Source organism: Ranitomeya imitator, chromosome 2 (assembly GCF_032444005.1).
Source record: "Ranitomeya imitator isolate aRanImi1 chromosome 2, aRanImi1.pri, whole genome shotgun sequence".
NCBI classification, from domain to species: Eukaryota; Metazoa; Chordata; class Amphibia; order Anura; family Dendrobatidae; genus Ranitomeya; species Ranitomeya imitator.
The window spans coordinates 613,606,037-613,632,776 of NC_091283.1; the positions used below are offsets into that span (position 1 = coordinate 613,606,037).

The following is a 26,740-nucleotide window of genomic DNA, read 5'->3' on the forward strand; positions in this document are numbered from 1 at the left end:
GATTATTAGTGTCTGACAACCAAAAGTATATTTTTAATGAAAATGATAACGTGCAAAACACAAGTATCTTCTCCTATCAATTAATAAAAAAATCAAAAAAATCAAAATATCATCTTTGGATGTGAGTCCTGGGAAGCGCTGCCGTTCATGGGCTGGATGTGTTCGTTTTGATGTGCAAAACACAAGGCTAGACCCATCTGGATTCTAAAGCTGTGTTCATAGAATTCTTTCCCTTCTTGCTCCAATCCTTCTATATTATTTCAAAACACTCTTTTTCGGTGATTCCTTTGTATCTCCGTTCATACTGCAGCCACAGACACAAAAATCATACACCATTTGAAAGGTATACTTGCCCCCTTCAGCAAGAAAATAGCCAAACAAACCACATGTCCACGATGTTATCACAAAATACATTTTAAACATTAATTTTCATAAAACTGCAGTAAGGAAAAATGACCTGCAGGTGGCGCCACACTCCCCTAAAGCATACTAATACAAAGCTGAAACAAATCCTAAAATTTGCCTTGGGGGCTTTCCAGCTTGCCGAACTTCTTGCCCAGCCGAATTCAGGCAGGTACATATAAAATATTTGCTACATATGTGGAAGTAGAATAAAAGTAAAACTTTACCTGTTTAATACTTCAGCTTTAAAACTGAAGATATAAATGAATGCAGCCTAAAAGGGACCGGACAGGTTCTGAACCATCAGATTTTCTGTATTATTGGACAGTCATTGAAAAGTCTATCTTCCTTCTAAGGGTATGTGCACACGTAGAAAGCTCCTCTTCGGATTTTTCCGCAGCGGATTTCATAAATACGCAGTGCAAAACCGCTGCGGTTTTTCCTGTGGATTTATCGTGTTTTCTATTGCGGACTCCGCTGCGGTTTTAAATCTGCAGATTTCTATTGTAACAGGTGTAAAAATGCTGTGGATTCCGCACAAAGAATTGACATGCTGCAGAAAATAAAACGCTGTGTTTCCACACGTTTTTTTCCGCGCGTTTTTTTCCGCAGCATGGGCACAGCGTTTTTGGTTTCCCATAGGTTTACATTGTACTGTAAACTCATGGGAAATTGCCGCGGAAACGCTGCGGATCCGCAGCAAAATCCGCATCGTGTGCACATACCCTAAGGTTGCAGCTAATTGTTGACCTGGAGTCACCTCTGTTCCAAGTAAAAAACTGAAGCGTTGACATAACTCAGACTGTACATTGTTTCCCAATGGGAGAGATTGGTGGAAACAACCTTGCAAAAATTTTTTAAAAAATCCAACCGTAGGGTAAAAAAGGGTAAAATAATCTGCAGATATTCCTTTTTTTTTTTTCTAAAGGGATATTCCCAATTACTATACAATGGTGTAAATACGCTCAGTTATGGGGTCAATTCTCCATCATTTTTACTGTCAAAGTGGCACTGCTGTACAGGGAGCTGCTCCGTTCACATACATAGGGCTATGTTGCACTTCCCTATACTGCAGATAGATGGCAGTGCTGCTGTGGAGGGGAAAAAAATGCTGCTGCCCGTTCTTTTGCACGGTCCTGATAATCAGATCTCTTCTGATCAGTAAGTAAAATACCATTATGCTTAATGTTGGGGAATCTCCTTTAGGCTGGAGTCACGCACAACGTATAAAAAGTCAGTCCGTTTTATACGGACGAAAATTGCATAAATGTTCCCTGAACAGTGATCCATATGTCATCCGTGTGCAGTGCGAGGATGCGATTTTCTCGCATGTCAGCATCCGTATGGCAAGATTTTCTCGCCGGCTTGCAAAATGGACATATAATGGATCCATGGGCTGAAATATTTGTGAAAACATATATACACTGCTCAAAAATAAAGGGAACACTTAAACAACAGAATATAACTCCAAGTAAATCAAACTTCTGTGAAATCAAACTGTCCACTTAGGAAGCAACACTGATTGACAATCAACTTCACATGCTGTTGTGCAAATGGAATAGACAACAGATGGAAATTATTGGCAATTATCAAGACACCAGTACGCAGGCAGAGATGCTCACCTGTCCAGGGCCTCCAAACAATTGCACTAACCAAGGTGCAGCGGACCCAAATAAAGATGGCAAATACACAGGTGCAATAATACCGATAAGGCAGCTGCCTACAATCAGGAATTGGCCGCTTGGTACACCTGTGCAAACAAATAGTCTGTATGTTGCGTGTTCACACAGAAATGCAGAGCATATCGCTCAAAGCCTATTAATGACGCCATATAGTGGGCTAACCATTGCTGACTATAATGCATCCTGTGTGAACAGAGGCCACAGTTTACAGAGCCATCTAGGGCCCAGCTGCACCCTGAAAAGATATAAAGTGCACAAAAACATAATGAATGCAAGGTATTGGTTGATATTATGGCCACAATACTTAAGCTGGCATTATTTGCAATCTGTGCAAACAGATTATTGGTTTGCACAGCTGTACGAAGCGGCCAATTCCTGCTTGTAGGCTGGCTGCCTTATCGATATTATTGCACCTGTGTATTTGCCATCTCTATTGTGGTCTGCTGCACCTTGGTTAGTGCAATTGTCTGGAGGCCCTTGACAGGTGAGCATCTCTGCCTGTGTACTGGTGTTTTTTTTTTGTCTAGAGTAGTGGAGGTTTTTCCTCTTATGGTGTTTTTTTTTTCAATTATCAAGACACCCTAAATAAAGGAGTGGTTCTGCAGGTGGGGACCACATCTCAGTACCAATGCTTTCTAGCTGATGTTTTGGTCACTTTTGAATGTTGGTTGTGCTTTCACACTCATGGTAGCATGAGACGGACTCTACAACCGATACAAGTGGCTCAGGTAGTGCAGTTCATCCAGGATGGCACATTAATGCGAGCTGTGGCAAGAAGGTTTGCTGTGTCTGTCAGCGTAGTGTCCAGAGGCTGGAGGCTCTACCAGGAGACAGGCCAGTACACCAGGAGATGTGGAGGGGGCCATAGGAGGGCAACAACCCAGCAGCAGGACCGCTACCTACGCCTTTGTGCGAGGAGGAACAGGAGGAGCACTGCTAGAGCCCTGCAAAATGACCTCCAGCAGGCCACAAATGTGCATGTGTCTGCACAAACGGTTAGAAACCAACTCCATGAGGATGGTCCGAGTGCCCGACGTCCACAGATGGGGGTTGTGCTCACAGACCAACACCATGCAGGACGCTTGGCATTTGCCACAGAACACCAGGATTGGCAAATTCACCACTGGCGCCCTGTGCTTTTCACAGATGAAAGCAGGTTCACGCTGAGCACATGTGACAGACGTGACAGAGTCTGGAGACGCCGTGGAGAGCGATCTGCTGCCTGCAATATCCTTCAGCATGACCGGTTTGGCAGTGGGTCAGCAATAGTGTCGGGTGGCATTTCTTTGGAGGGCCGCACAGCCCTCCATGTGCTTTCCAGAGGTAGCCTGACTGCTATTAGGTACCGAGATGAGATCCTCAGACCCCTTGTGAGACCATATGCTGGTGCGGTTGGCCCTGGGTTCCTCCCAATGCAGGACAATGCCAGGCCTCATGTGGCTGGAATGTGTCAGCAGTTCCTGCAAGATGAAGGCATTGAAGCTATGGACTGGCGGGCCCGTTCCCCAGACCTGAACATATTGTCTCGCACCATCCACCGTCACGTTGTACCATAGACTTCCAGGAGTTGGCGGATGCTTTAGTCCAGGTCTGGGAGGAGATCCCTCCGGAGACCACCAGCCGCCTCATCAGGAGCATGCCCAGGCATTGTACAGTAGGGAGGTCATACAGGCACATTGAGGCCACACACAATACTGAGCATCTTTTCCTTGTCATGAGGCATTTCCACTGAAGTTGTATCAGCCTGTAATTTGATCTTCCACTTTGATTTTGAGTATCATTCCAAATCCAGACCTCCATAGGATATTAATTTTGATTTACATTGATAATCGTTATGTTTTATTGTTCTGAACACATTCCACTATGCAATGAATAAAAATTAGCAACTTCATTCAGAAATATCTAGGACTAGATGGTGGCCCGATTCTAACGCATCGGGTATTCTAGAATATACATGTCCACGTAGTATATTGCCCAGCGACGTAGTACATTGCCCAGCAATGTAGTATATTGCCCAACCACGTAGTATATTGCCCAGCCACGTAGTATAATGCCCAGCCACGTAGTATAATGCCCAGTCACGTAGTATATTGCCCAGCCACATAGTATATTGCCCAGCCACGTAGTATATAGCCCAGTCACGTAGTATATTGCCCAGTCACGTAGTATATTGTCCAGCCACGTAGTATATTGCCCAGTCACGTAGTATATTGCCCAGCCACGTAGTATATTGCCCAGCGACGTAGTATATTGCCCAGCCACGTAGTATATTGCCCAGCGATGTAGTATATTGCCCAGCCACATAGTATATAGCACAGCCGACGTAGTACGGTATATTGCCCAGTCACGTAGTATATTGCCCAGCCACATAGTATATAGCAGAGCCACGTAGTATATTGCCCAGCGACGGAGTATATTGTCCATCCACATAGTATATTGCCCAGTCACGTAGTATATTGCCCAGCACAAAGCCACGTAGTATAGAGACTTAAAAAAATAAATAAACATACACTTACCTTCCGAAGGCCCGTTGAAGTCCTGCTATACTTACCATCCGCTGCCTTTCTCGCTCCTCGCCACGCTCCCGGGATCGCTCCATTGCAAGCGGCAGCTTCCGCTCCCAGGGCTGGTGTGAGCAGGACCTATGATGACGTCGCGGTCACATGACCGTGACGTCACGGCAGGTCCTTGTCGCACACCAGCCCTGGGACAGGACCGGAAGCTGCCGCTTGCAATGGAGCGGTCCCGGGAGCGTGGCGAGGAGCGAGAAAGGCGGCGGAGGGTGAGTATAGCAGGTTTTTTTTTTTTTTTATTATTTTTAACATGACATATTTTTACTATTGATGCTGCATAGGCAGCATCAATAGTAAATAGTTTGGGACACACAGGGTTAATAGCAGCGGTAACGGAGTGCGTTACACCGCGGGCCGTTACTGCTGCCATTAACCCTGTGTGAGCGGTGAGTGGAGGGGATTACGGAGTGGGCGCCGGGCAGTGAGTGCAGGGGAGTAGGGGAGGGACTAATCGGACTGTGGCCGTCGCTGATTGGTGGCGGCAGCCACGACAGGCAGCTGCCGAGACCAATTAGCGAATGAATAACCGTGACAGAAGGACAGACAGACGGAAGTACCCCTTAGACAATTATGTATATAGATGTGGTATTTTAGCGTTCCCTTTATTGTTTTGAGCTGTGTATATATGTCAGTGAGACACATACCTCTATGTGTTCATCATCTCATTAAATACATTTACATTTGACCAGCTTGATTTTCCTGAAATTGCCTGCGCCCCGACAACCATTGTGTGAAAATTTTGCACGGGCCAACTAGTTATATGAAAATACAAAACGTTTTTACTATGTTTTGGAAATAAAAGAACACGGAAAAACTGACCTAAGCAGCTATTTTGCCTACCATTTTCTGCACCCTATGTGCCAGGCTGGGCAAAGGGTGTGCTGTAATTCAATAGGTCTGACTTGGAGGAGATGAACTGGCAGAACTCATTACTCCCGGCAAGGAATCTCCTTGGAGAAAATATAGATCATCCAGGACACATTGAGTGCTGTCAAGATGAAATGTGTGGAAATGTCTGGTGAAGCGATTAAGTTCTAGATCTCCCTGCCTTCCATATATTGTCCATTCATACTCCTTTATTCCCCTTCCTTGCATAGTGCAGCCATATTCCGCAGGAAACATGATTGTAACTAGTCACATTTTTAGGAAGGTTTATTATTATGTTATCTCTTTTCTTTTAATCCCTTTCTTCTCTTCTTCTGGTCTTAAATATGTGATATAAGAATTTTTCATCAAAATGACAGATGATCTCTCATTTACATGCAGTGCTGGCAAAGATATAATGATGACCTATTAGTGGTCTGGCAGGGTGATCAGATGCAATTGACAAATTTTATGAAATTACACAAATTCCAAATCATACGACAAACACAGATATTTTTGTCGTACAAACACAGATATTTTGGATGGATAACTAATAGTGGATTTGGATGACCATAAACAGAGAGATGTGCATAGAAAAAGCACATTGCAAATTTCCTATTACCCGATTCATCCATGCGTCTTCATTCCACTATGTCCCGGTGGGTCAATTCTTTAGAATGAGGCGAGTCTACGCAAGGAATCAATGATTTGAGCAACAAAGACACTAGAGTTGCAATTAATGAAAAAAAAATCAGCTCCTCCTCAGCAGGGTACACCAGCCTACTGGCACCAAGCTACTCAGTGATAAAGCAGTAGGAGAAGCAACAGAAGAAAAACACAATGGAGAATATCCACAAACACACGTCCAAAACGGCTGCTGTGCCCCAGTGAAGGCTACGAGAAATCGATTTTATGCGTAGTACTACAGATCCTCTTGTATCTGGCGCTTTATTGGGGAATGCAGAAAACCATAGGATGTCCCAAACCAGTCCCAAGAGGTGGGAAAAATAGAGAGCGCTGGTACAAAAAGGTGACAGGGCGATAAGGCATTCCCATTCCCTCAGGTTATCATGGCCTGAGTGACTGCCTCGTACAACACCTTTCCACCCAGACTCATGTCAGCCGACGTGAAGGCATTGTCTCTGTGAAATTTCAAGGTGTGGACGGAAGACCTGGTACTAACCTTGCAGAGCTCCAGAACCAAAGCCTGATAGTCAATGGCCAAGGAGTCCCTCACCGCCCAGTAGGAGTGAGCTGTAACCCTCAGCTGGGTAACTCTGTACTTTGCCCGATACTCTTCCAGAATGGTAGAATGAATCCAGTGAGTGATGGTACCCTGTACGAGGACCTTGCAGGATAACAAACAAGCAATCTGAACATCTGAAAGAGACTGTCACCGACAAGTAGTAATGCACGATTCTGACCAAGTCCAATTTCTGGAAGGATCATTTGTCAGAATATGACGGAGAAGGACAGAGTGGAGGCAGAACAATCTGCTAATTAAGGTGGAAAGAAAAATACCCCAGGAAGAAAAGAGGGTACCGGATGCTATATCACCTTGTCCAGGTGAAGGACAAGAAACAGAGAATGACAGCAAAGAGCCAACATATGGAAGTAATTGCTACAAGGGAGATCACCTACCAGGAGAGCAAAGGGAGGAGGTGTCCTCCTCAAAAGGAGGGTACTCTAAAGGTACCTTCACACTGAACAACTTTACAACGATAAAGCGATCCGTGGCGTTGCAGCGTCCTGGATAGCGATATCGTTGTGTTTGACACGCAGCAGCGATCAGGATCCTGCTGTGACATCGCTGGTCGGAGCTAGAAGGCCAGCACCTTATTTCGTCGCTGGATCACCCGCTGTCATCATTGGATCGGCGTGTGTGACGCCGATCCAGCGATGTCTTCACTTGTAACCAGGGTAAACATCGGATTACTAAGCGCAGGGCCGCGCTTAGTAACCCGATATTTACCCTGGTTACCATTGTAAATGTAAAAAAAAAAACCACTACATACTTACATTCCGGTGTCTGTCGCGTCCCTCGCAGTCAGCTTCCCGCACTGACTGTGAGCGCCGGCCGTAAAGCACAGCGGTGACCATAAGGGTACTTCAGGGCTTATGTTTGAATCTCCTGCAAAATGGGATTCGGACATATGTAGATCAAACGAACGCTTTGCCATGAATCATTTTCAGGAGCGTATGCCTACAGGAGACGGACAATCAGTCGCAGTTTACTATGTTTGAGTGTCCGCCTGCTGTAGGTGACTGTACACTCCCCAAAACAATGCATGGCAAAGCGTATGTTCGCTCTGCTTGACAAATTAGTCTATAGCCCTTTTGGTGCATACGTCCGGTTCCCGTTTTGTGGGGGGTTTGAACATATGCCCCGACGGGACCAGCAAACATGACCCTAAAAATGTTAATGCCCCCAAAGAGTACGAACCCAGGATCAGTGTTACTAGTGTTCTGGTATTTTCGCAGCATCCAAAATACAGCATTTTACAGTCTTCTGTGAAGATTCCTGATGTCACCGCTCATCAGTCATAGGGTCTCCAGTGAGCCGAAAGAGGCTGCTGCTCAAAGTCTATGGAGTGTCGTTCTGAGTATCCATAGTGTTTGATCTAGGACCGGTGAACTACATCGGAACTGGGAACTTCGCTTTCTTAATAAATTGGTGAACGATGGACTGTCTTATTGTTTTTTATGTTTTTATTTCTGTCTTTCAGGTTTCCATTTGTGGACGTCAGAATCCTAAGACTATGGCAAACCGGCATGGCTATTTTTTTTTTATTTGGTCACCAGAGAAAGTTTTAGGGATTGTTTATTTTTATTCTTGCTGGGTTAGTAATAAGGGTGTCTGTTAGACGCCTCTCCATTACTTACCTTAGGGCTTTATGCCAGCTGACAATTCAAAACTAACATCAACCCCAAAAGCCATTACCCCCGCACCAGGGCAATTGGAAAGAGCCAGGCAAAGCACCAGAATTGGCTAATCTAATGTGATGCCAGCTTGTATTTTAAGGATGGGAAGGGGCTTTACAGAATGCTGTAGATAAGCCCATGATGCCGGTGGGCTTAGCTCATCTTCGATTTTGGGGGTGACAGGTTCCCTTTAACAAATATCGGTAAATAGACATCTACAGAGAAACAATCAATCCCCTCTGGGCAAACTACAAAATCCTAAAACTCAAAGATGTATTTCATGGAGAAAATCTCCTATCCTTCAAATCTTTAAAAGAAACCTTTGCCGTTCCCTCCACAGCCTTCTGTGAATACCAGATCGTCAAAAATCAAATTGAAAAATTTCTTGCAAATAGGCCATCCCTCTCAGAACCTGCTGTCAACCTTTTATGCAATCCAGGTCACAGTATCTTCTGGAGTTACAGATACATTTACAGATGGTTCAACAACAATTTGGTCTTTGCCAAAGGTCCCTTTATGATTAAATGGGAGAACCTTCAAACTGCATTTCAAATAGAGGCGTGGGAGGAGGCCCTAGCTTACACCTATTCGTCCACGATCTCCTTAACTCTGCAGGAGTCTTTTTTCAAGATGGTCTCTAGGTGGTACTTAAGGCTGCAAGACTATCCTTAATAAGTGGTAATAATCCTCCTGACTGCTGGAGGAATTGTGGGCAGAGGGGAAATTTGCTCCATGTCTTCTGGCAGTGCCCCAAATTAAAGCCATTATGGCAAAGTGTCTCCAATATCATAGACACTTTGGCAAAAGAAAAAATTGACCTTTCCCCTCAACTTGCCTTACTGTCCATAGGCATTGATTGTCTTAATCCCTCTATCAGGTCCATTGTGGCACATATTCTTCTTGTAACCAAGAACTCGATTGCATTCTATTAGAAAAAACCCTGCCCCCCTACTGCGCAAGACATAGTTGATTTGGTCTCTCTTCACAGGTCTTATGATTACAAATTCTCTATTGCTAATGCGTGCTTTAAAAAATTCGCTGGTTGGAGGTGTTCCCTTAACACATCTGGTCACTCGTATGTGGGCTCTAGTATATGTTAGTATTTATTACTTTTAGTTACTATTGCAAAATTTAGATTCCTGACGGTTAAATTCTTGGGAGTTATTGAATTATTTAATAATTGAAACCAATTAGAGGTTCTCGGTTTTCAGGTTGCTATACCTAAGATGTTTGTTATTAGTTGTTATTCATTCAACTACAAGTTCTTAGTTCTATGCTGTCTACGCTGCGCACGTAGACTTTATTTGTCTTCTTATCCCTCCCCCTGTCCTCTCCCCTTCCTCTACCTCCCCTTATGTTCCCCCATTCCCCTCCTTCCATACACCCTCCGACTCCTTATCCTTACCCTTCCTCTCTTCTGTCTTGTTGACGTGGTTAAAATTTTCAATAAATATTATTTGAAAACAAATATCGGTAAATATTAACTGCATATGAATTGGCCTCCACACATTTTCAATTCTTTTGTAGGAATTGTGTTATTTTGATTTTTTCTTCGATTATGCTGCCCTTTATTAGTTTACATATATTGTTGGCACTTTGTACTGTTCTTTTTTCAAAGTTCTTCAGTAATTTCGTGAATTAGTTTGTATTTGGTACTTGCTTAAAGGGAACCTGTCAGCAGTTTTGGCAGATATAAGATACGGCCACCCCCTTTCAGGGCTGATATACAGCATTCTATAATGCTATAGATAAGCCCCGATCTGACCTGCAAGTGAAGAAAAATAAGTTTTATTATACTCACCCGGGGGCGGTACGGGCAGATGGGTGTCGCAGGTCCGGGTCCGGCACCTCCCATCTTCTTATGATCGCCGCCCTCCTGCTTGCTTCATGGCTCCCTGGCATCGCACTCCTGCGCAGGCGTACTTTGTCTGCCATCCGTTCAGGGCAGAGTAAAGTACTACAGTGCCCAGGCGCCGGGCCTCTCTGACATCGGCCAAACCTTGTGACAGGTTAAAATAATTTGCTACTTATCACAATGTTAAATTATATATTTTTATAAAAGTAATTTTTAGAATGTCTTTCCATTTTTTCTTATTAAGAATCTTTGGAATTGATTTTAACTACATGTTTGCAGGAGGGATGGCATTGAGGGCATTGGGTGCAGGGGCACCGAAAACCTCATCTGCCCCGAGAACGTTGGAGATGGGAATACACCGTTAAGTACAAAGTGCCAGCCTCCTGATAGCAGCAGCATACAACCATGGTTTCCTGTGTGCCACAGAGTGGCAGTGTGCATGTGCGACCAGGTGCTTCATGCATTCCCTATGTCAGGGGTGGGCAATCTTTTTTTGTGCTAGGGCCATTAGGATATTTATACCATTATTCGCGGTCTTACAAAATTCTCAACTAGTAATTTATTCTGCTACATTTTGTCAAACATTTAATCAACTCTTTGGTGCGATGTGTGATGTTAGATGGTATTGCTGATACTCAGTGGCACACCTCCAATGGCGGCAGGCCGCAAGGCTGCTATAAGGTCCGTGAACCAGGATCCTGAATGTCAATACAGTTGAAAGTGATGATAAAAGAGTGATCGCCAGCAACACTCCCTCCTCCATCACGTCTGACGTCTCGGCACAGCGAGCACAATGATGTAACTACGCCCAATGCACTTGAGAAGTACGGCGCTTCAGAACGCTCTCTGCAGAGACCGAAGCAGAGGGAGATGAGGACAGGTTAGTATTCTTTTTTTCTAAATCAGTGGGTACATGGAATCCATAATACTGTATGGAGGACTATGGGGAGTGCATTATGCAGCCGGGGTCACGTGATGCAGAGTGAGCGGTCAGTGATAGCACCGCTAACAGGTACAGATGACAACAAGAGGTATTTACAACAATACTTCTTTACAAGGTTTAAATTGGTGGGGTCATTACAGAATGTAGTGGACAACCACTTTAGAAAGAAAACCTCTTCCCACATCAAGCTGTCAGCCATGGCACCGCAAGGAAGTGGATGTTACAAGGTCTGAGAAAGAAAATTTCTTTGCCCATGAAAGGTGCAAGCTACAGGAAGATCAGCAAAGCTTTACTTGTCAGTCACAATAATGGAGCAAAAGTTATACAAAAATTTAACAGAGATGGAACTGCAAGCAGCATACAGAGATGTCCAGGTCAACCACAGAAGTTAACACCTAAACAAGAGCTTCTGATGATAAGAGTTGCATAAAATCGAAATGGAAGTTCATTGCAGCTAGATGAAGAATTACAAATCCAATCAAGGGTGCGTATTTCCCGTGACACAATGATGTACACTGCAGAGGAATGACATGTATACTTGTCATCCAGGAACAAAGCTGCTCCTAAAGACCATGCACATATGGCCCAAATATAACAGAAAGCATGGAAAGTCTACTTCTAAAGCAGATAGATGAAGCTGCAACCCATAATGAGGTCCTGGTTATGGGGGACTTTAACTACCCGGATATTAACTGGGAAACAGAAACCTGTGAAACCCATAAAGGCAACAGGTTTCTGCTAATAACCAAGAAAAATTATCTTTCACAATTGGTGCAGAATCCAACCAGAGGAGCAGCACTTTTAGACCTAATACTATCTAATAGACCTGACAGAATAACAAATCTGCAGGTGGTCGGGCATTTAGGAAATAGCGACCACAATATTGTGCAGTTTCACCTGTCTTTCACTAGGGGGACTTGTCAGGGAGTCACAAAAACATTGAACTTTAGGAAGGCAAAGTTTGAACAGCTTGCCTGAGAGTCCATGTGAGCGGACGTGCGGCTGTGAGCTCCCGCCGCTGTATATTGTAAAATCCTGCAGAGCCGCTGCTGTTTGGTCCCTGCGGGGGCTTACTGGCTGCGGGGAGACTTGGAGAGGCCGGCGGTGCTGTTCGGTAGCGCTGGAACCGACGAACATGACCAGGAGACGGCAGAAGGACGCGGGAGCCGGGGATGCAGGCGCAATCCAAGATGGCGCCGACTTGAGGGAAAAGGCAGACAAGGAGAACGCCGCATGCAGAAAGCGCATGGAGGTAGCGGCAAAGCTCCAGCAGTTTGCGAGAGCGGAGGCCGCAGAGGAGGGAGCCGGAGCTGATACCGAAGAGGAGGAGGAGGAGGAGAGCCCAGCAGGAGAACATGAGGTACAACAGGGGAGAAAGGAGAGTAAAATGGCGGTGGCAGAAGGGGGACCCGAGGAAATGGCGCCAGAAGCTGAGCCTACCCTAAGAGACGTTTTTGCGCTAGTCTCTTCATGTAAACAATCTCTGACCATACAGATACAGGAGGTTAAGGGGGACACAGCCCAGATAAACGCAGCCATGCAGAAGATTGACAAACGTGTGGGGGAGGTAGAGGAGAGAGTGAGCACTGCAGAAGATCATATAGTGCAGCTGCAAAAAGCAGAGAAAAAGTTCACTCAAGCAATAGCTGAATTGGCTGCGAAAAATGAGGACCTTGAGAACAGGTCCAGAAGAAATAATATTCGCATAGTGGGCATCCCTGAAAAAGCTGAAGGGAGGAATCCAACGGAATATATTGAAAAATGGCTGTTAGAGACATTTGGAGATATGGCGCTAACAAAAGTGTTCGCGGTAGAAAGAGCGCATAGGGTCCCGCCGAAACCACCTGTCCCTGGAGCGAATCCCCGTACCATGCTCGCCAAAATTCTAAACTATAGAGACAGAGACATTATCCTGAGGAAGGCCAGAGACATGACGGATCTGACAGTTGAAGGTCAAAAGATTGCTATATACCCAGACTATTCTACTCTGGTGCAGAAACAACGGATGATGTTCACGGGTATCAAGAGACGGCTGAGGGAATTGGGTGTGCAGTATTCCATGATGTTCCCAGCAAGACTGAGGGTGGTGGCGTTTGATAAAATTCATTTTTTCCAGAAGCCGGAGGACGCTACCCAGTGGATCGATATTAATGCTAAAAAGCTTAAAGGAAAAGGAGACTGAAACTGTGGGAAGAGTCTGAAGTTGTTTACTTATCTGTCAGTTGGAAAAGAGTCATGTGATTGACAAGCCAAGGGGTATGGGGGGGGAAGAAGGGAGCTGGATTATATCCAGTTAAAGTTAAAGGGATGGTGTAATGGCTGCTGGGAAAGGGGGAGGAAGGGTTTGCGACATATTTTAAGTTTATGCAGACTTCTTGTGTGTGCAAATAATTCTAAGTTAAAATGTTTTGAGAACGTTATTTTTCAAAATGTCTGAAATCCTGTTATGTACAGTGGTGGGAGGAGGGTTGGGAAGGTAATGCCAAACGGAGTGTTCGCTATGGGCGATGATGCCCCACTCTTGGAAAGAGGTGGAATGGTTAGATGTGAGGGGGGAAGGGTGGGAGGGGGAGTTGGGAGGGGGGGGGGGGGGGGGGAGGGTAGTTAGACAGCCTGAGCTCAAAATTGATGATACTTATAGTGAAGATGAGCCAAGTGATGGGGACCCGTTTTAAGATTTTGTGCTGGAATGTGAGAGGCCTAGGGGAGAAATCTAGACGTGCTGCGTGTTTGCAATATGCAAGAGACCAAAGGGCCTCAATGATATGCTTGCTGGAGACGCATTTGGTAAGGGAAAAAGTGGATGTTTTGAATAGACGATGGATCCAGAGGGGATATCATTCTACCTTCTCCACGTATGCAAGAGGAGTCTCAATCTTGGTTCCAGCGGGAGTTCAGTATGAGGAGGTGAAGGTATATGTGGACGTGGAGGGACAGTATGTACTATTACGGTGTATACTGTATGGAGTGATGCTGTGTGTTGCCGCGATGTATATTCCGCCTCCCTACTCTAGCAGGAAGATTAGAGAAGTAATGGAGCGAGTGGAAAAATGGGGACCGACACCGTTAATAATTATCGGAGATCTAAATAACATCTGTGATGAATATTGGGATAAAAATAAAAATACTCAGAATAGGTCGGAGGGACACATAACAACATTTGGCACCTATATACAGGAGATAGGTTTGATTGATTTGTGGAGGGTTAGACATGTGGGGGAGAGAGGGTACTCATGTTATTCACCGGCACATGCCACACTCTCTAGGATTGATATGGCTCTGGGTAACAGGATTTTGGACACATTGGTTGGGGAGGTGAGATATCTGCCAAGGGCCTTGTCGGACCATAGTCCAATTGAAGTAGAGGTTAGATTGGAGGGGGCTCGCTCGCTAAGTGGGAGAGAATGGAAGATTCATCCTAATTGGTTACAGAGTATTGAGTTGGAAAGTATAGGACGGGAGGTGGCGGAATTCTTTCTCTTAAATGATGGAAGCGCCGACGCTCTTACAATTTGGGATGCAATGAAGGCGTACCTGAGGGGACTACTGTTTAGGGACATTAGTAGGTGTAAGCGGAGGACGAGAGAGGTAGAAAAAGCGGCAGTTGAGGAGTTGAAGGAAGCAGAGGATGGGATGGCCACACTGGGAACCCCTGAGGCAGAGAGAAGAATGAAAAACGCACAAAATCATTTGGAAAAAATTCTGCTAGGCAAAGCTGAGAGGAAACGAGATTTCCAAAGGGTATTGTTCTATCAGGAGGGAGAAACAGTGGGACATATGCTGTCGGTAGTGGCTGCTGCTCAGAGAGGTTCTTCATATATACACTCTTTGGATTCTGCTAGTGGAGGTAAAATAACGGAAACACCTGAAATTTTGAGAGCCTTTGCGGACTTCTATGCAGATTTGTATTCCTCTCGGGTTGGTGAATCGGTCGAGGATGCACTGACTTTCTTGGAAGGTCTGGATTTGCCGAGACTGAGTGAGGCAGATAGGGAGAGCCTTGAGGCCCCTATCACTGAGGAGGAATTGAGTCGGGCATTGATGTCTATGGCCAATGGGAAGGCGCCTGGGGTCGATGGGTTACCCGCTGAGATCTATAAAGGGTTGGCAGAAGTGTTGATTCCTAGATTAAAAATGGTATTGGAGGAAGCTAGGTCTTGTGGGCGCTTGCCAGCCTCTATGAGAGAGGCCATAATAGTGGTCATTCCAAAGGAGGATAAGGACTTGGGGAAACCGGAGTCGTACCGCCCAATTTCTTTACTAACAATTGATGTCAAGCTTCTGGCCAAGGTGTTGGCTCTCCGCCTCTCTAGTGTTATTGCGAGTCTGGTGCATTCGGACCAATCTGGCTTTATGCCGGATAGATCAACGGCGATCAATTTGCGGAGGTTATATGTAAATTTGCAGGTAGAGTCTGATAACTGTGGTCGAAGAGTGATTGTATCGCTAGATGCACACAAGGCGTTTGACAGCGTCGAATGGGGGTACCTCTGGCAGGTGCTGGAATGTATGGGGTTTGGCCCGCAGTTTGTGGCCTGGATACAGCTGTTGTACTCATTACCATCCGCCAGAATTAGAGTAAATGGGGAGCTATCTCGTCCTATAGGGCTGGCTAGGGGTACTAGGCAGGGATGCCCGCTTTCACCCCTCCTGTTCGCGTTGGCGGTAGAACCTCTTGCTGCTAAGATTCGGCAGTCGGATGGGGTCCCTGGGTTTAGGTATGGCAAAGTAGAGGAAAAAATAGCGTTATATGCGGATGATGTTTTGCTGTTCCTGGAGGATCCAGACAATTCACTAAGAGGGGCCGTTGAAATTGTTGAGAGATTTGGTACTGTGTCGGGACTAACAATTAATTGGGATAAGACGGTTCTTTTTAGAGTGGATGACGTAGGAGAGAATGTGAGTGAGGATGTTGGGGATGAGAGGCTGAAGGTGGTTTCCCAATTTAAATATCTTGGAATATGGATTTCGGTGCCGGTGGCGGAGTTTCTGCAAAGAAATTTGACTCCTGTTATGGGGGTACTCAAGGCAAAGGTAGACGCCTGGAATAAGCTACATCTATCGGTCGTCGGTAGGGTAAACCTTATTAAAATGGTCCTTATGCCCAAAATTCTTTATGTTCTGCATAACGCACCAATTTGGATCCCTCGGGGGAAGTTCAGGCAGATTAATGCCCTCTTTAGAAGTTTGATATGGGGTAGACAATATCCACGTATTAGCTTGGAGACGCTTCAACGACCCAAGGAAGATGGTGGTTTGGCTTTGCCCAACCCGGAAATATACTTCCTTGCGGCCCAGAGCCAGCATTTGAAGGGCTGGGCGCGAGGGGCGTCATCCAGTGCAGTACAACAGCTATTGGAAGAGGTGACGGACCGACGACCGATGGCCAGGTGTTTGGAGGATGGCTCATTGGGCGCGCTGGGGAAAATATACCCAACCCTGTTCCTGATTCGTAAATTATGGAATAGATTAAGGCAGATTCGTGGGGTTACAGGGTTGACTAAATTCACACCGATATGGTCTAACCACAACTTAAAGGATTTTGAGGCCCTGGGAGGATTGATGGAATGGCAGAATAAGGGAATTTGCTTTGTTCACCAGATAATCCAGCAGCAGGAGCTGAAGTCCTTTTCCCAATTGCAGGAAGAATTTGGTTTGCGATCCACAGGGGAATATCAGTATGCGCAGATGAGACATGCCTTTAGAGCTCAGAATAAGAAGGCTGATATCAGGGTTCAAGATGATATAGTGTTGGAGTATGTGTGTGGTGAGGGTACTACAAGGGGAGTTATTTCCACTCTGTATAAGGACCTTATGCACACATTTCTGCTAGATTTCCCTATAAAGGCGAGAGCTAAGTGGGAGAGAGAAGTGGGGCCGATGGAAAATGAAACCTGGGAATCGGTGATGGAGTGGGTTCCGCGACTATCCTTGAGTGAACCATATAGGCTCTCGCAGCTATACATTTTGCATAGGGTATATAAATCTCCGGAAGTGTTATACAAAGCGGGATTGCGTGCCAATTCTGGGTGTCCGAGGTGTGCGAGTGAGAAGGCAGGAATATATCACATGATGTGGACGTGTCCGAGACTGGCTGCCTTTTGGGTGGTGGTTTTGAGCCGAGTTGAAGCAGCGTATAAGTGCAGAGTTGTTAGAGACCCGATAGTATGTGTGCTGGGATATGTGGAAGAAATTGGAGTTGACAATACTTGGAAGATTGCAATTGCTAGGCTACTCTACATGGCCAGGAAAGTAATAGCACGAAACTGGATAAACGCGGAACCACCTGTGAGAAGGGAATTTCTCCAATATGTTCAACATGGTCTAAAATTGGAAAAGGGGGTGTACAGTAAAAGGGGGAAAATAGAACTCTTTAATAAAATATGGTCTCCTTGGCTTGATTTGGATTGAGGAGTATAGGCGTCGTGTTTCCTAAGACCTGGAAGAGGATAAATTACAAGAGGCAGATAATGCCTCGGTGGGGTGGAGATTGAGACTGAGCTGTCTTATGGGGGAGGGGGGTAGTTGGGGTAATGTTGGGGTTTAATAAAGTAAGAAAATGTGTATCTGATATAATGCAATGTAAATGGCATTCTGTTGTTCTCCTTTTTTTATATTGTTAATAAAAATCTATTTAAATTAAAAAAAAGTTTGAACAGCTTAGAGATGCCCTTAATCTGGTAGACTGGGACAATATCCTCAGAAATAAGAATACAGATAATAAATGGGAAATGTTTAAGAACATCCTAAATAGGCAGTGTAAGCGGTTTATACCTTGTGGGAATAAAAGGACTAGAAATAGGAAAAACCCAATGTGGCTAAACAAAGAAGTAAGACAGGCAATTAACAGTAAAAAGAAAGCATTTGCACTACTAAAGCAGGATGGCACCATTGAAGCTCTAAAAAACTATAGGGAGAAAAATACTTTATCTAAAAAACTAATTAAAGCTGCCAAAAAGGAAACAGAGAAGCACATTGCTAAGGAGAGTAAAACTAATCCCAAACTGTTCTTCAACTATATCAATAGTAAAAGAATAAAAACTGAAAATGTAGGCCCCTTAAAAAATAGTGAGGAAAGAATGGTTGTAGATGACGAGGAAAAAGCTAACATATTAAACACCTTCTTCTCCACGGTATTCACGGTGGAAAATGAAATGCTAGGTGAAATCCCAAGAAACAATGAAAACCCTATATTAAGGGTCACCAATCTAACCCAAGAAGAGGTGCGAAACCGGCTAAATAAGATTAAAATAGATAAATCTCCGGGTCCGGATGGCATACACCCACGAGTACTAAGAGAACTAAGTAATGTAATAGATAAACCATTATTTCTTATTTTTAGTGACTCTATAGCGACAGGGTCTGTTCCGCAGGACTGGCGCATAGCAAATGTGGTGCCAATATTCAAAAAGGGCTCTAAAAGTGAACCTGGAAATTATAGGCCAGTAAGTCTAACCTCTATTGTTGGTAAAATATTTGAAGGGTTTCTGAGGGATGTTATTCTGGATTATCTCAATGAGAATAACTGTTTAACTCCATATCAGCATGGGTTTATGAGAAATCGCTCCTGTCAAACCAATCTAATCAGTTTTTATGAAGAGGTAAGCTATAGGCTGGACCACGGTGAGTCATTGGACGTGGTATATCTCGATTTTTCCAAAGCGTTTGATACCGTGCCGCACAAGAGGTTGGTACACAAAATGAGAATGCTTGGTCTGGGGGAACATGTGTGTAAATGGGTTAGTAACTGGCTTTGTGATAGAAAGCAGAGGGTGGTTATAAATGGTATAGTCTCTAACTGGGTCGCTGTGACCAGTGGGGTACCGCAGGGGTCAGTATTGGGACCTGTTCTCTTCAACATATTCATTAATGATCTGGTAAAAGGTTTACACAGTAAAATATCGATATTTGCAGATGATACAAAACTATGTAAAGCAGTTAATACAAGAGAAGATAGTATTCTGCTACAGATGGATCTGGATAAGTTGGAAACTTGGGCTGAAAGGTGGCAGATGAGGTTTAACAATGATAAATGTAAGGTTATACACATGGGAAGAGGGAATCAATATCACCATTACACACTGAACGGGAAACCACTGGGTAAATCTGACAGGGAGAAGGACTTGGGGATCCTAGTTAATGATAAACTTACCTGGAGCAGCCAGTGCCAGGCAGCAGCTGCCAAGGCAAACAGGATCATGGGGTGCATTAAAAGAGGTCTGGATACACATGATGAGAGCATTATACTGCCTCTGTACAAATCCCTAGTTAGACCGCACATGGAGTACTGTGTCCAGTTTTGGGCACCGGTGCTCAGGAAGGATATAATGGAACTAGAGAGAGTACAAAGGAGGGCAACAAAATTAATAAAGGGGATGGGAGAACTACAATACCCAGATAGATTAGCGAAATTAGGATTATTTAGTCTAGAAAAAAGACGACTGAGGGGCGATCTAATAACCATGTGTAAGTATATAAGGGGACAATACAAATATCTCGCTGAGGATCTGTTTATACCAAGGAAGGTGACGGGCACAAGGGGGCATTCTTTGCGTCTGGAGGAGAGAAGGTTTTTCCACCAACATAGAAGAGGATTCTTTACTGTTAGGGCAGTGAGAATCTGGAATTGCTTGCCTGAGGAGGTGGTGATGGCGAACTCAGTCGAGGGGTTCAAGAGAGGCCTGGATGTCTTCCTGGAGCAGAACAATATTGTATCATACAATTATTAGGTTCTGTAGAAGGACGTAGATCTGGGTATTTATTTATTATGATGGAATATAGGCTGAACTGGATGGACAAATGTCTTTTTTCGGCCTTACTAACTATGTTACACATCAAAAGCACCCAATCGCCCTACAACAATTTGTGACGGGACTCTATAATCTGGAGTGATGAGACCAAGATAAACGTTTTAAGAATTGATACCTTCAAAACCGTATGGCGTCACAAAAATGAGGGGCTCAAAGAAAAATAAATGGGCCTACAGTGAAACATGTTGGCAGCAGTGTCCTTACGTGCTGTATACAGTTAGGTCCATATATATTTGGACAGAGACAACATTTTTCTAATTTTGGTTATAGACATTACCACAATGAATTTTAAACAAAACAATTCAGATGCAGTTGAAGTTCAGACTTTCAGCTTTCATTTGAGGGTATCAACATTAAAATTTGATAAAGGGTTTAGGAGTTTCAGCTCCTTAACATGTGCCACCCTGTTTTTAAAGGGACCAAAAGTAATTGGACAGATTCAATAATTTTAAAATAAAATGTTCATTTTTAGTAATTGGTTGAAAACCCTTTGTTGGCAATGACTGCCTGAAGTCTTGAACTCATGGACATCACCAGACACTGTGTTTCCTCTTTTTTGATGCTCTGCCAGGTGGTTTTCAGTTGCTGTTTGTTTGTGGGCCTTTCTGTCTGAAGTTTAGTCTTTAACAAGTGAACTGCATGCTCAATTGGGTTGAGATCAGGTGACTGACTTGGCCATTCAAGAATATTCCACTTCTTTGCTTTAATAAACTCCTGGGTTGCTTTGGCTTTATGTTTCGGCTCATTGTTCATCTGTAGTATGAAACGACGACCAATCAGTTTTGCTGCATTTGGCTGGATCTGAGCACAGAGTATGTCTCTGAATACCTCAGAATTCATTCGGCTGCTTCTGTCCTGTGTCACATCATCAATAAACACTAGTGACCTAGTGCCACTGGCAGCCATGCATGCCCAAGCCATCACACTGCCTCTGCCGTGTTTTACAGATGATGTGGTATGCTTTGGATCATGAGCTGTGTACTACGCCTTCGCCATACTTTTCTGTTTCCATCATTCTGGTAGAGGTTGATCTTGGTTTCATCTGTCCAAAGAATGTTCTTCCAGAACTGTGCTGGCTTTTTTAGATTTTTTTTTAGCAAAGTCCAGTCTAGCCTTTTTATTCTTGATGCTTATGAGTGGCTTGCACCGTGCAGTGAACCCTCTGTAGTTACTTTCATGCAGTCTTCTCTTTATGGTAGATGTGGATATTGATACGCCGACCTCCTGGAGAGTGTTGTTCACTTGGTTGGCTGTTGTGAAGGGGAAGGGGTTTCTCTTCACCATGGAGACTATTCTGCGATCATCCACCACTGTAGTCTTCTGTGGGCACCCAGGTCTTTTTGCATTGATGAGTTCACCAGTGCTTTCTTTCTTTCTCAGGATGTACCAAACTGTAGATTTTGCCACTCCTAATATTGTAGCAATTTCTCGGATGGGTTTTATCTGTTTTCGCAGCATAAGGTTGGCTTGTTTCACCTGCATGGAGAGCTCCTTTGACCGCATGTTTACTTCACAGCAAAACCTTCCAAATGCAAGCACCACACCTCAAATCAACCCCAGGCCTTTTATCTACTTAACTGAGAATGACATAAGGAAGAGATTGCCCACACCTGTCCATGAAATAGCCTTGGAGTCAATTGTCCAATTACGGTACTTTTGGTCACTTTAAAAACAGGGTGGCACATGTTAAGGAGCTCAAACTCCTAAACCCTTCATCCAATTTTAATGTGGATACCCTCAAATGAAAGCTGAAAGTCTGAACTTCAACTGCATCTGAATTGTTTTGTTTAAAATTTATTGTGGTAATGTCTATGACCAAAATTAGAAAAATGTTGTCTCTGTCCAAATATATATGGACTTAACTGTAAGTGCTGCTGGTGTGAGGAGGAAGACCAGGCTGCAAGTACTGGACTGGACTGGGTCCGGAACTGTCGAGGCTGCGTCAGATGTAGCCTGGGGCAAGGAATAGGGGACCGGACAGGTCACATGACCAGGGAAAGGGGCGTATCTAAGCCAGAAACAGAGAAAAAGCGGGCAAAAAGGTCAGTTTTCCGCCATCATGGAGAGCGCAGCAGAGTGAGAAGCGCGCTTCGGACCCCGAGCCCCAGCGCTGAGACGTACGGCAGCCGACACCTCTGGGTAACGCCAGCGGGACAGAGACTTCTGCTTTGCCAGATTTGATTGTGCGGGCTTATGGACTAGGGACTCAGCGGGTAAAACCAGAGACCGCCCGCTGCCTCCAGAAGACTGATTGTTAACTTTGGACCCCATCTGAGGACTCTACACCGGCCGTTGCCGGTACTACTACCCCCATCAGGCTGTGGACTAAGGACCTCACGAGGAGCTACGATAAGTGTTGTTTGAAACCTAAACTGTTGCACTCGTTTTGCTTATTTCATTTAACCCTTGCTATTCCAATAGCTCTTTGCTACTGAATGTGCTAAAAGAACTCGGGACCGTCCTAATCAGCGAGTCCCTTGAAGCTTTTCTGGACCGATGGAGCCCAGGAACTCCCCAGAAGAAGGTGTTTCAACAGTTGATACGGGTCGCCCAGGCCCAAGGAAAGTTGAGTGGAGGAAAAGTGCTAGTCCATGCAGCTGCTAAACTCGTCCTTCTGCCTGGCCAGACTGTGCTCACATTGCTCGTACTAGCTTGTATGCCCCTCGAAGGGGTGGTAGTTCGGATAGAACAAACCCTAATGGACCAGGTACCTTCGGGACTCCTCATTGCTCGGACATTAGCCATCGTCCACGATTGTAATGTTGTGGTGCGATGCATCAACATGGAGGAGGATGATCTGACTCTCCCGCCCAAGAGTGAAGTAGCGCATGTGCTGGGAATGCCAGAAGAATTGATACCACCGGAGGCCGTCCAGTTGGCAGTGAGGCAGGGAGACCCATGGACTGTAGCCGTCACCCTGACCCCGAAGCACCCGCCTGGAAGCACAAAGGAGGGGCGCCGAATTCTGGAGCAAATGAAGGCCTGTCCCGCTCACGCCCTGAATGATGGGTGTGAGCCAAGGGGGTTTGTGGCCCCACTGTGCCACGAACCAGACTACCCTGGAAGGGGAATGACTATGACAGCTGCCTTGGTCTTCACTGGAGCCTCTGATGGTGAGGTCAGGCTTGTGCGGCAGGCAGCTGCCAAGTGCTACTCCAGGGTGGTGTCTGGCTGTGGCTGCTGATCCCACTTGGAAAACAGGAACACTAGAATTGGTGCGGGCATCAGGCAGGACTAGCAGATGAGCACAGATGAAACTCAGACGAGTAGGCTGGCATGACTGAGACACAGAGCTGGCAGAGACACAGGGCTGGCAGATACGGCAGAGACACAGGGCTGGCAGGTACGGCAGAGACACAGGGCTGGCAGGTACGGCAGAGACACAGGGCTGGCAAGTACGTCAGAGACACAGGGCTGGCAGGTACGCCAGAGACACAGGGCTGGCAGGTACGCCAGAGACACAGGGCTGGCAGGTACGCCAGAGACACAGGGCTGGTTGGTGTGGTGTATGAAGGAACAGGTAGGGACCTGTTCACACAGGAGGTGCAGGTAAGGAAACAAGCAGGAAGGAATGAAGTATGAAGGAACAGGTTGGGACCTGTTCACACAGAAGATGCAGGCGCCAGCCAGAAGGAAAGGAGAATGAAGGAACAGGTAGAGCAGCAAGAGATAGTGCAGCAACAAAAGCTAAGCAGAGTGGAACCGCAAGGAAAGCGGAGAGGAGCTGCAGCAAGATATTTCTGCAGCAGCAGGAGCGGAGCAGAGTAGAACGGAGAAGAACCGCAGGAGTGCGGAGCAGAGGCAAAGCCGCAGAGAGACAAGGGTAGAACCACAAAGGGCAGAGCCAAGAGCAGAGTGAATGCAGAGTGCAGAGCCAAGAACCAAGGCACAGAGTGCAGAGCAAAGAGCAGAGTGAAGGCACAGAGTGCAGAGCCAAGAGAAAAGGCACAGAGTGCAGAGTAAGAAGCAGAGCAAGGTCGCAGAGTGCGGAGCCGAGAGCAGAGCAGAGACGGACTGCAGGGAAAGAAACCACAGACAAGGAGAGAGAGGTAGGACAAAGTTCAGACAAGGTAATGGAACAAGACAAGGTATAAGAACAAAGACACAGGAACAAGGATATACAGCCTCCTGGAGGGCAGACAAACATGATACAAGGCAAAGCAAGGAGAACAGCCTTCAGAGAAGACAAGATACAGAGCAAGGCCTGGCAGCTCAGAAGCAAAACACAAATTGAGTAAACACATTGCACAGGCCCAGTCCACTGGGTGGAGCTGCACTAAATACTGGAGGCCTCTTGGCAATTGGTCAGGAACAGATTAGACAGGTGCACCTGATTCCTATAAGAACCAGGGAGTTCAGGCGCCGGCCCCCTATGCACACAGGCAGAGAGCAGAGGCACAGAATATGGAGCTGGCAAGAAACAGAAACCACAACATGACCTGAAGCAGTGGGTAAGATAGTGTGAAAGATGAGAGGCCATGCCGTGATATCAGCAGAGTTGTTACAAGACCGAGTTGACAGGACACTCACAGCAGCAGGTGGAAGCTGTACTGGAACGTTAACAGGATAACTTTGGGTGCACTACAGCCAAAACACATGTTACTCACAGGAAGTGCTGCACCGATCCGGGAGAGGTACCGACAGATACTGCCTCAAATGTACAAAGAAGTGAAAGAAATGCTGGTGCACATGCTGCAGAGGGGAGTCATACAGCAGAGCCAGAGCACGTGGGCAGCTCACATTGTCCTAGTTCGGAAGAAAGATGGGACCCTGCGTTTTTGTGTCGACTATAGGCGGCTGAATGCTTGCACGGTAAGGGACTCTTATCCTTTACGCCGAACTGATGAGTCGCTCTCGACATTAAAGGGATTGCAAGTCATCCCATTGCCATAGGATAGGGATTACCTTATTGATCACTGGGGGTGCAACCGCTGGGACCGCCAGCAATCCTGAAAACGTGGCTCTAGAAACATGAATGTAAGCTCTGCAGAGCCTTTTTACCTTCTTAGAAATGCAAGAGGTACATAAATGTCATCAGAATAACACCATATCCTGTTCTAGGAGGCAATGACAAGGCACCACTGCTGCTGTCGGCACGGTGCCAGTTCGGCTTACAGCTGATTATTTCCCACAGTCACTGCTGCAGATTTGGGGGCAGTAATACCACCTGTCCATTACCTGTTTATTCGCTCCAGATCTAGCTGGTGCTCCTTCACCTTGCGCTGGTAGTGGCCTTGTAAGTCATCGTGCTTCTTCTTCTCTCTTCGGACCTCTTGCTGAAGTTTCTCGATCTGTATCTTTAAGTCGCTGATCTCGGATTGCTTTGCGTTCTCCAGAACCTTCAGTCGGTTGAACATGACTCCATACTGTTCTAGCTCGCGGTCCCTCTCGCTCAGCACCTTCAGGTTATGGGTGAAATCCTTCTTCAGTCTGGTAAATTGATCCTTCTGCTCTTGGAGGTTTTTCACACCATCTTTCAGGTTTTGCTGGAGAACAAGGATGTGTCGCTGCTGAAGCTCTTTCCATTCTTGCTCTTTCTTAGCAAGTAGCTCAGTTAAATCGGCTTCCTCTGGTAACATTATGCCATGGGCAGGTGCTGCTGAAAAAACAGGAGCAAACTGTGCTTGAGGAGAGCTTCAATGACAGTATTCAATGGCTATACTATGGCCTGTACCTATAACTGGGCCTGGATTTCCCATCAGCCTTCCCTGTTATTATTATAATGCAGTCAGGTCTAAACAGCGATTAAAACATTGGAGTCCAATATTCCAGCATGCTATGGTGCCAGAATATTGGAAGATCTAGACAACTTCTAAGACTAAGACTCCTAGTGCCCATTGCCCCCCGGCCCAGGCCATTAATGCACACTGTACATACAAGGCAGTGGGGGCATGCAGACCCCGGCAAAGTTACGTATGTCAGCAGTCACATCACTCATCAATGCCCTGAAAATCGACATTAATACTGCGGACCCTGCTAACTCCACCCAGGATTTACAATTCCAGTTTATACAGTGACAGATTGAGACCACTGGGGATCTGATTATAAGAATTACAGGGGACAGGTAATATCTTGATGATCTTTGAGGGCCCTACCTCTGGGGGGAAGGAACTTTTATCACTATTAGGATGGGGTTCACATGAGCATATATCATGGTTATACATGGACCACAATGCACGGTCTGGCGGTGCGTACTTACAACTTCATTTGTGTCTATGAGGCTGAAAATTTGGGTGAACCACAGTCAAGGCACCCCAGTGGTCCTGTACCCCCGTGTGAATGGATGGGTAGCACATGGCCTGAGAACGGTGGTCTTGCTCTCCCGTGTGAATGGAGGGGTAGCACATGGGTGACAGGGCAGTGAGCACACGTCATGTACACGCACCACGGCTCCATCCCCACAGGGGCAGAGGACCCCTTACTCTGGGGATCAGTGGGACCACCCTGGAGCACACATTTATCAGTAAGGGCTCCCGTCACACTAGCAGTATTTGGTCAGTATTTTACCTCAGTATTTGTAAGCCAAAACCAGGAGTGGAACAATTAGAGGAAAAGTATAATAGAAACACATGCAACACTTCTGCATTTATCACCCACTCCTGGTTTTGGCTTACAAATACTGATGTAAAATACTGACCAAATACTGAACGTGTGACCGCAGCCTAAGGATGTAGAAAGGAGATAATGAA

General features: G+C 45.6%; 1 protein-coding gene across 4 annotated transcripts in view; it reads right to left on the reverse strand.

Annotated features, from left to right (window-relative positions):
- Positions 1-26,740, reverse strand: part of CCDC57 (coiled-coil domain containing 57) — a 178,120-nt gene that overhangs the window by 150,934 nt on the left and 446 nt on the right. For 2 of the 4 annotated variants that reach the window (XM_069752484.1, XM_069752483.1), the window contains exon 2: positions 25,230-25,650. In XM_069752484.1, coding sequence (XP_069608585.1) covers positions 25,230-25,630 — 401 coding nt within the window. In that variant the 5' untranslated portion in view covers positions 25,631-25,650. The remainder of the gene's footprint in view (positions 1-25,229; positions 25,651-26,740) is intronic. The other 2 variants (XM_069752482.1, XM_069752485.1) reach the window with 1 other exon arrangement.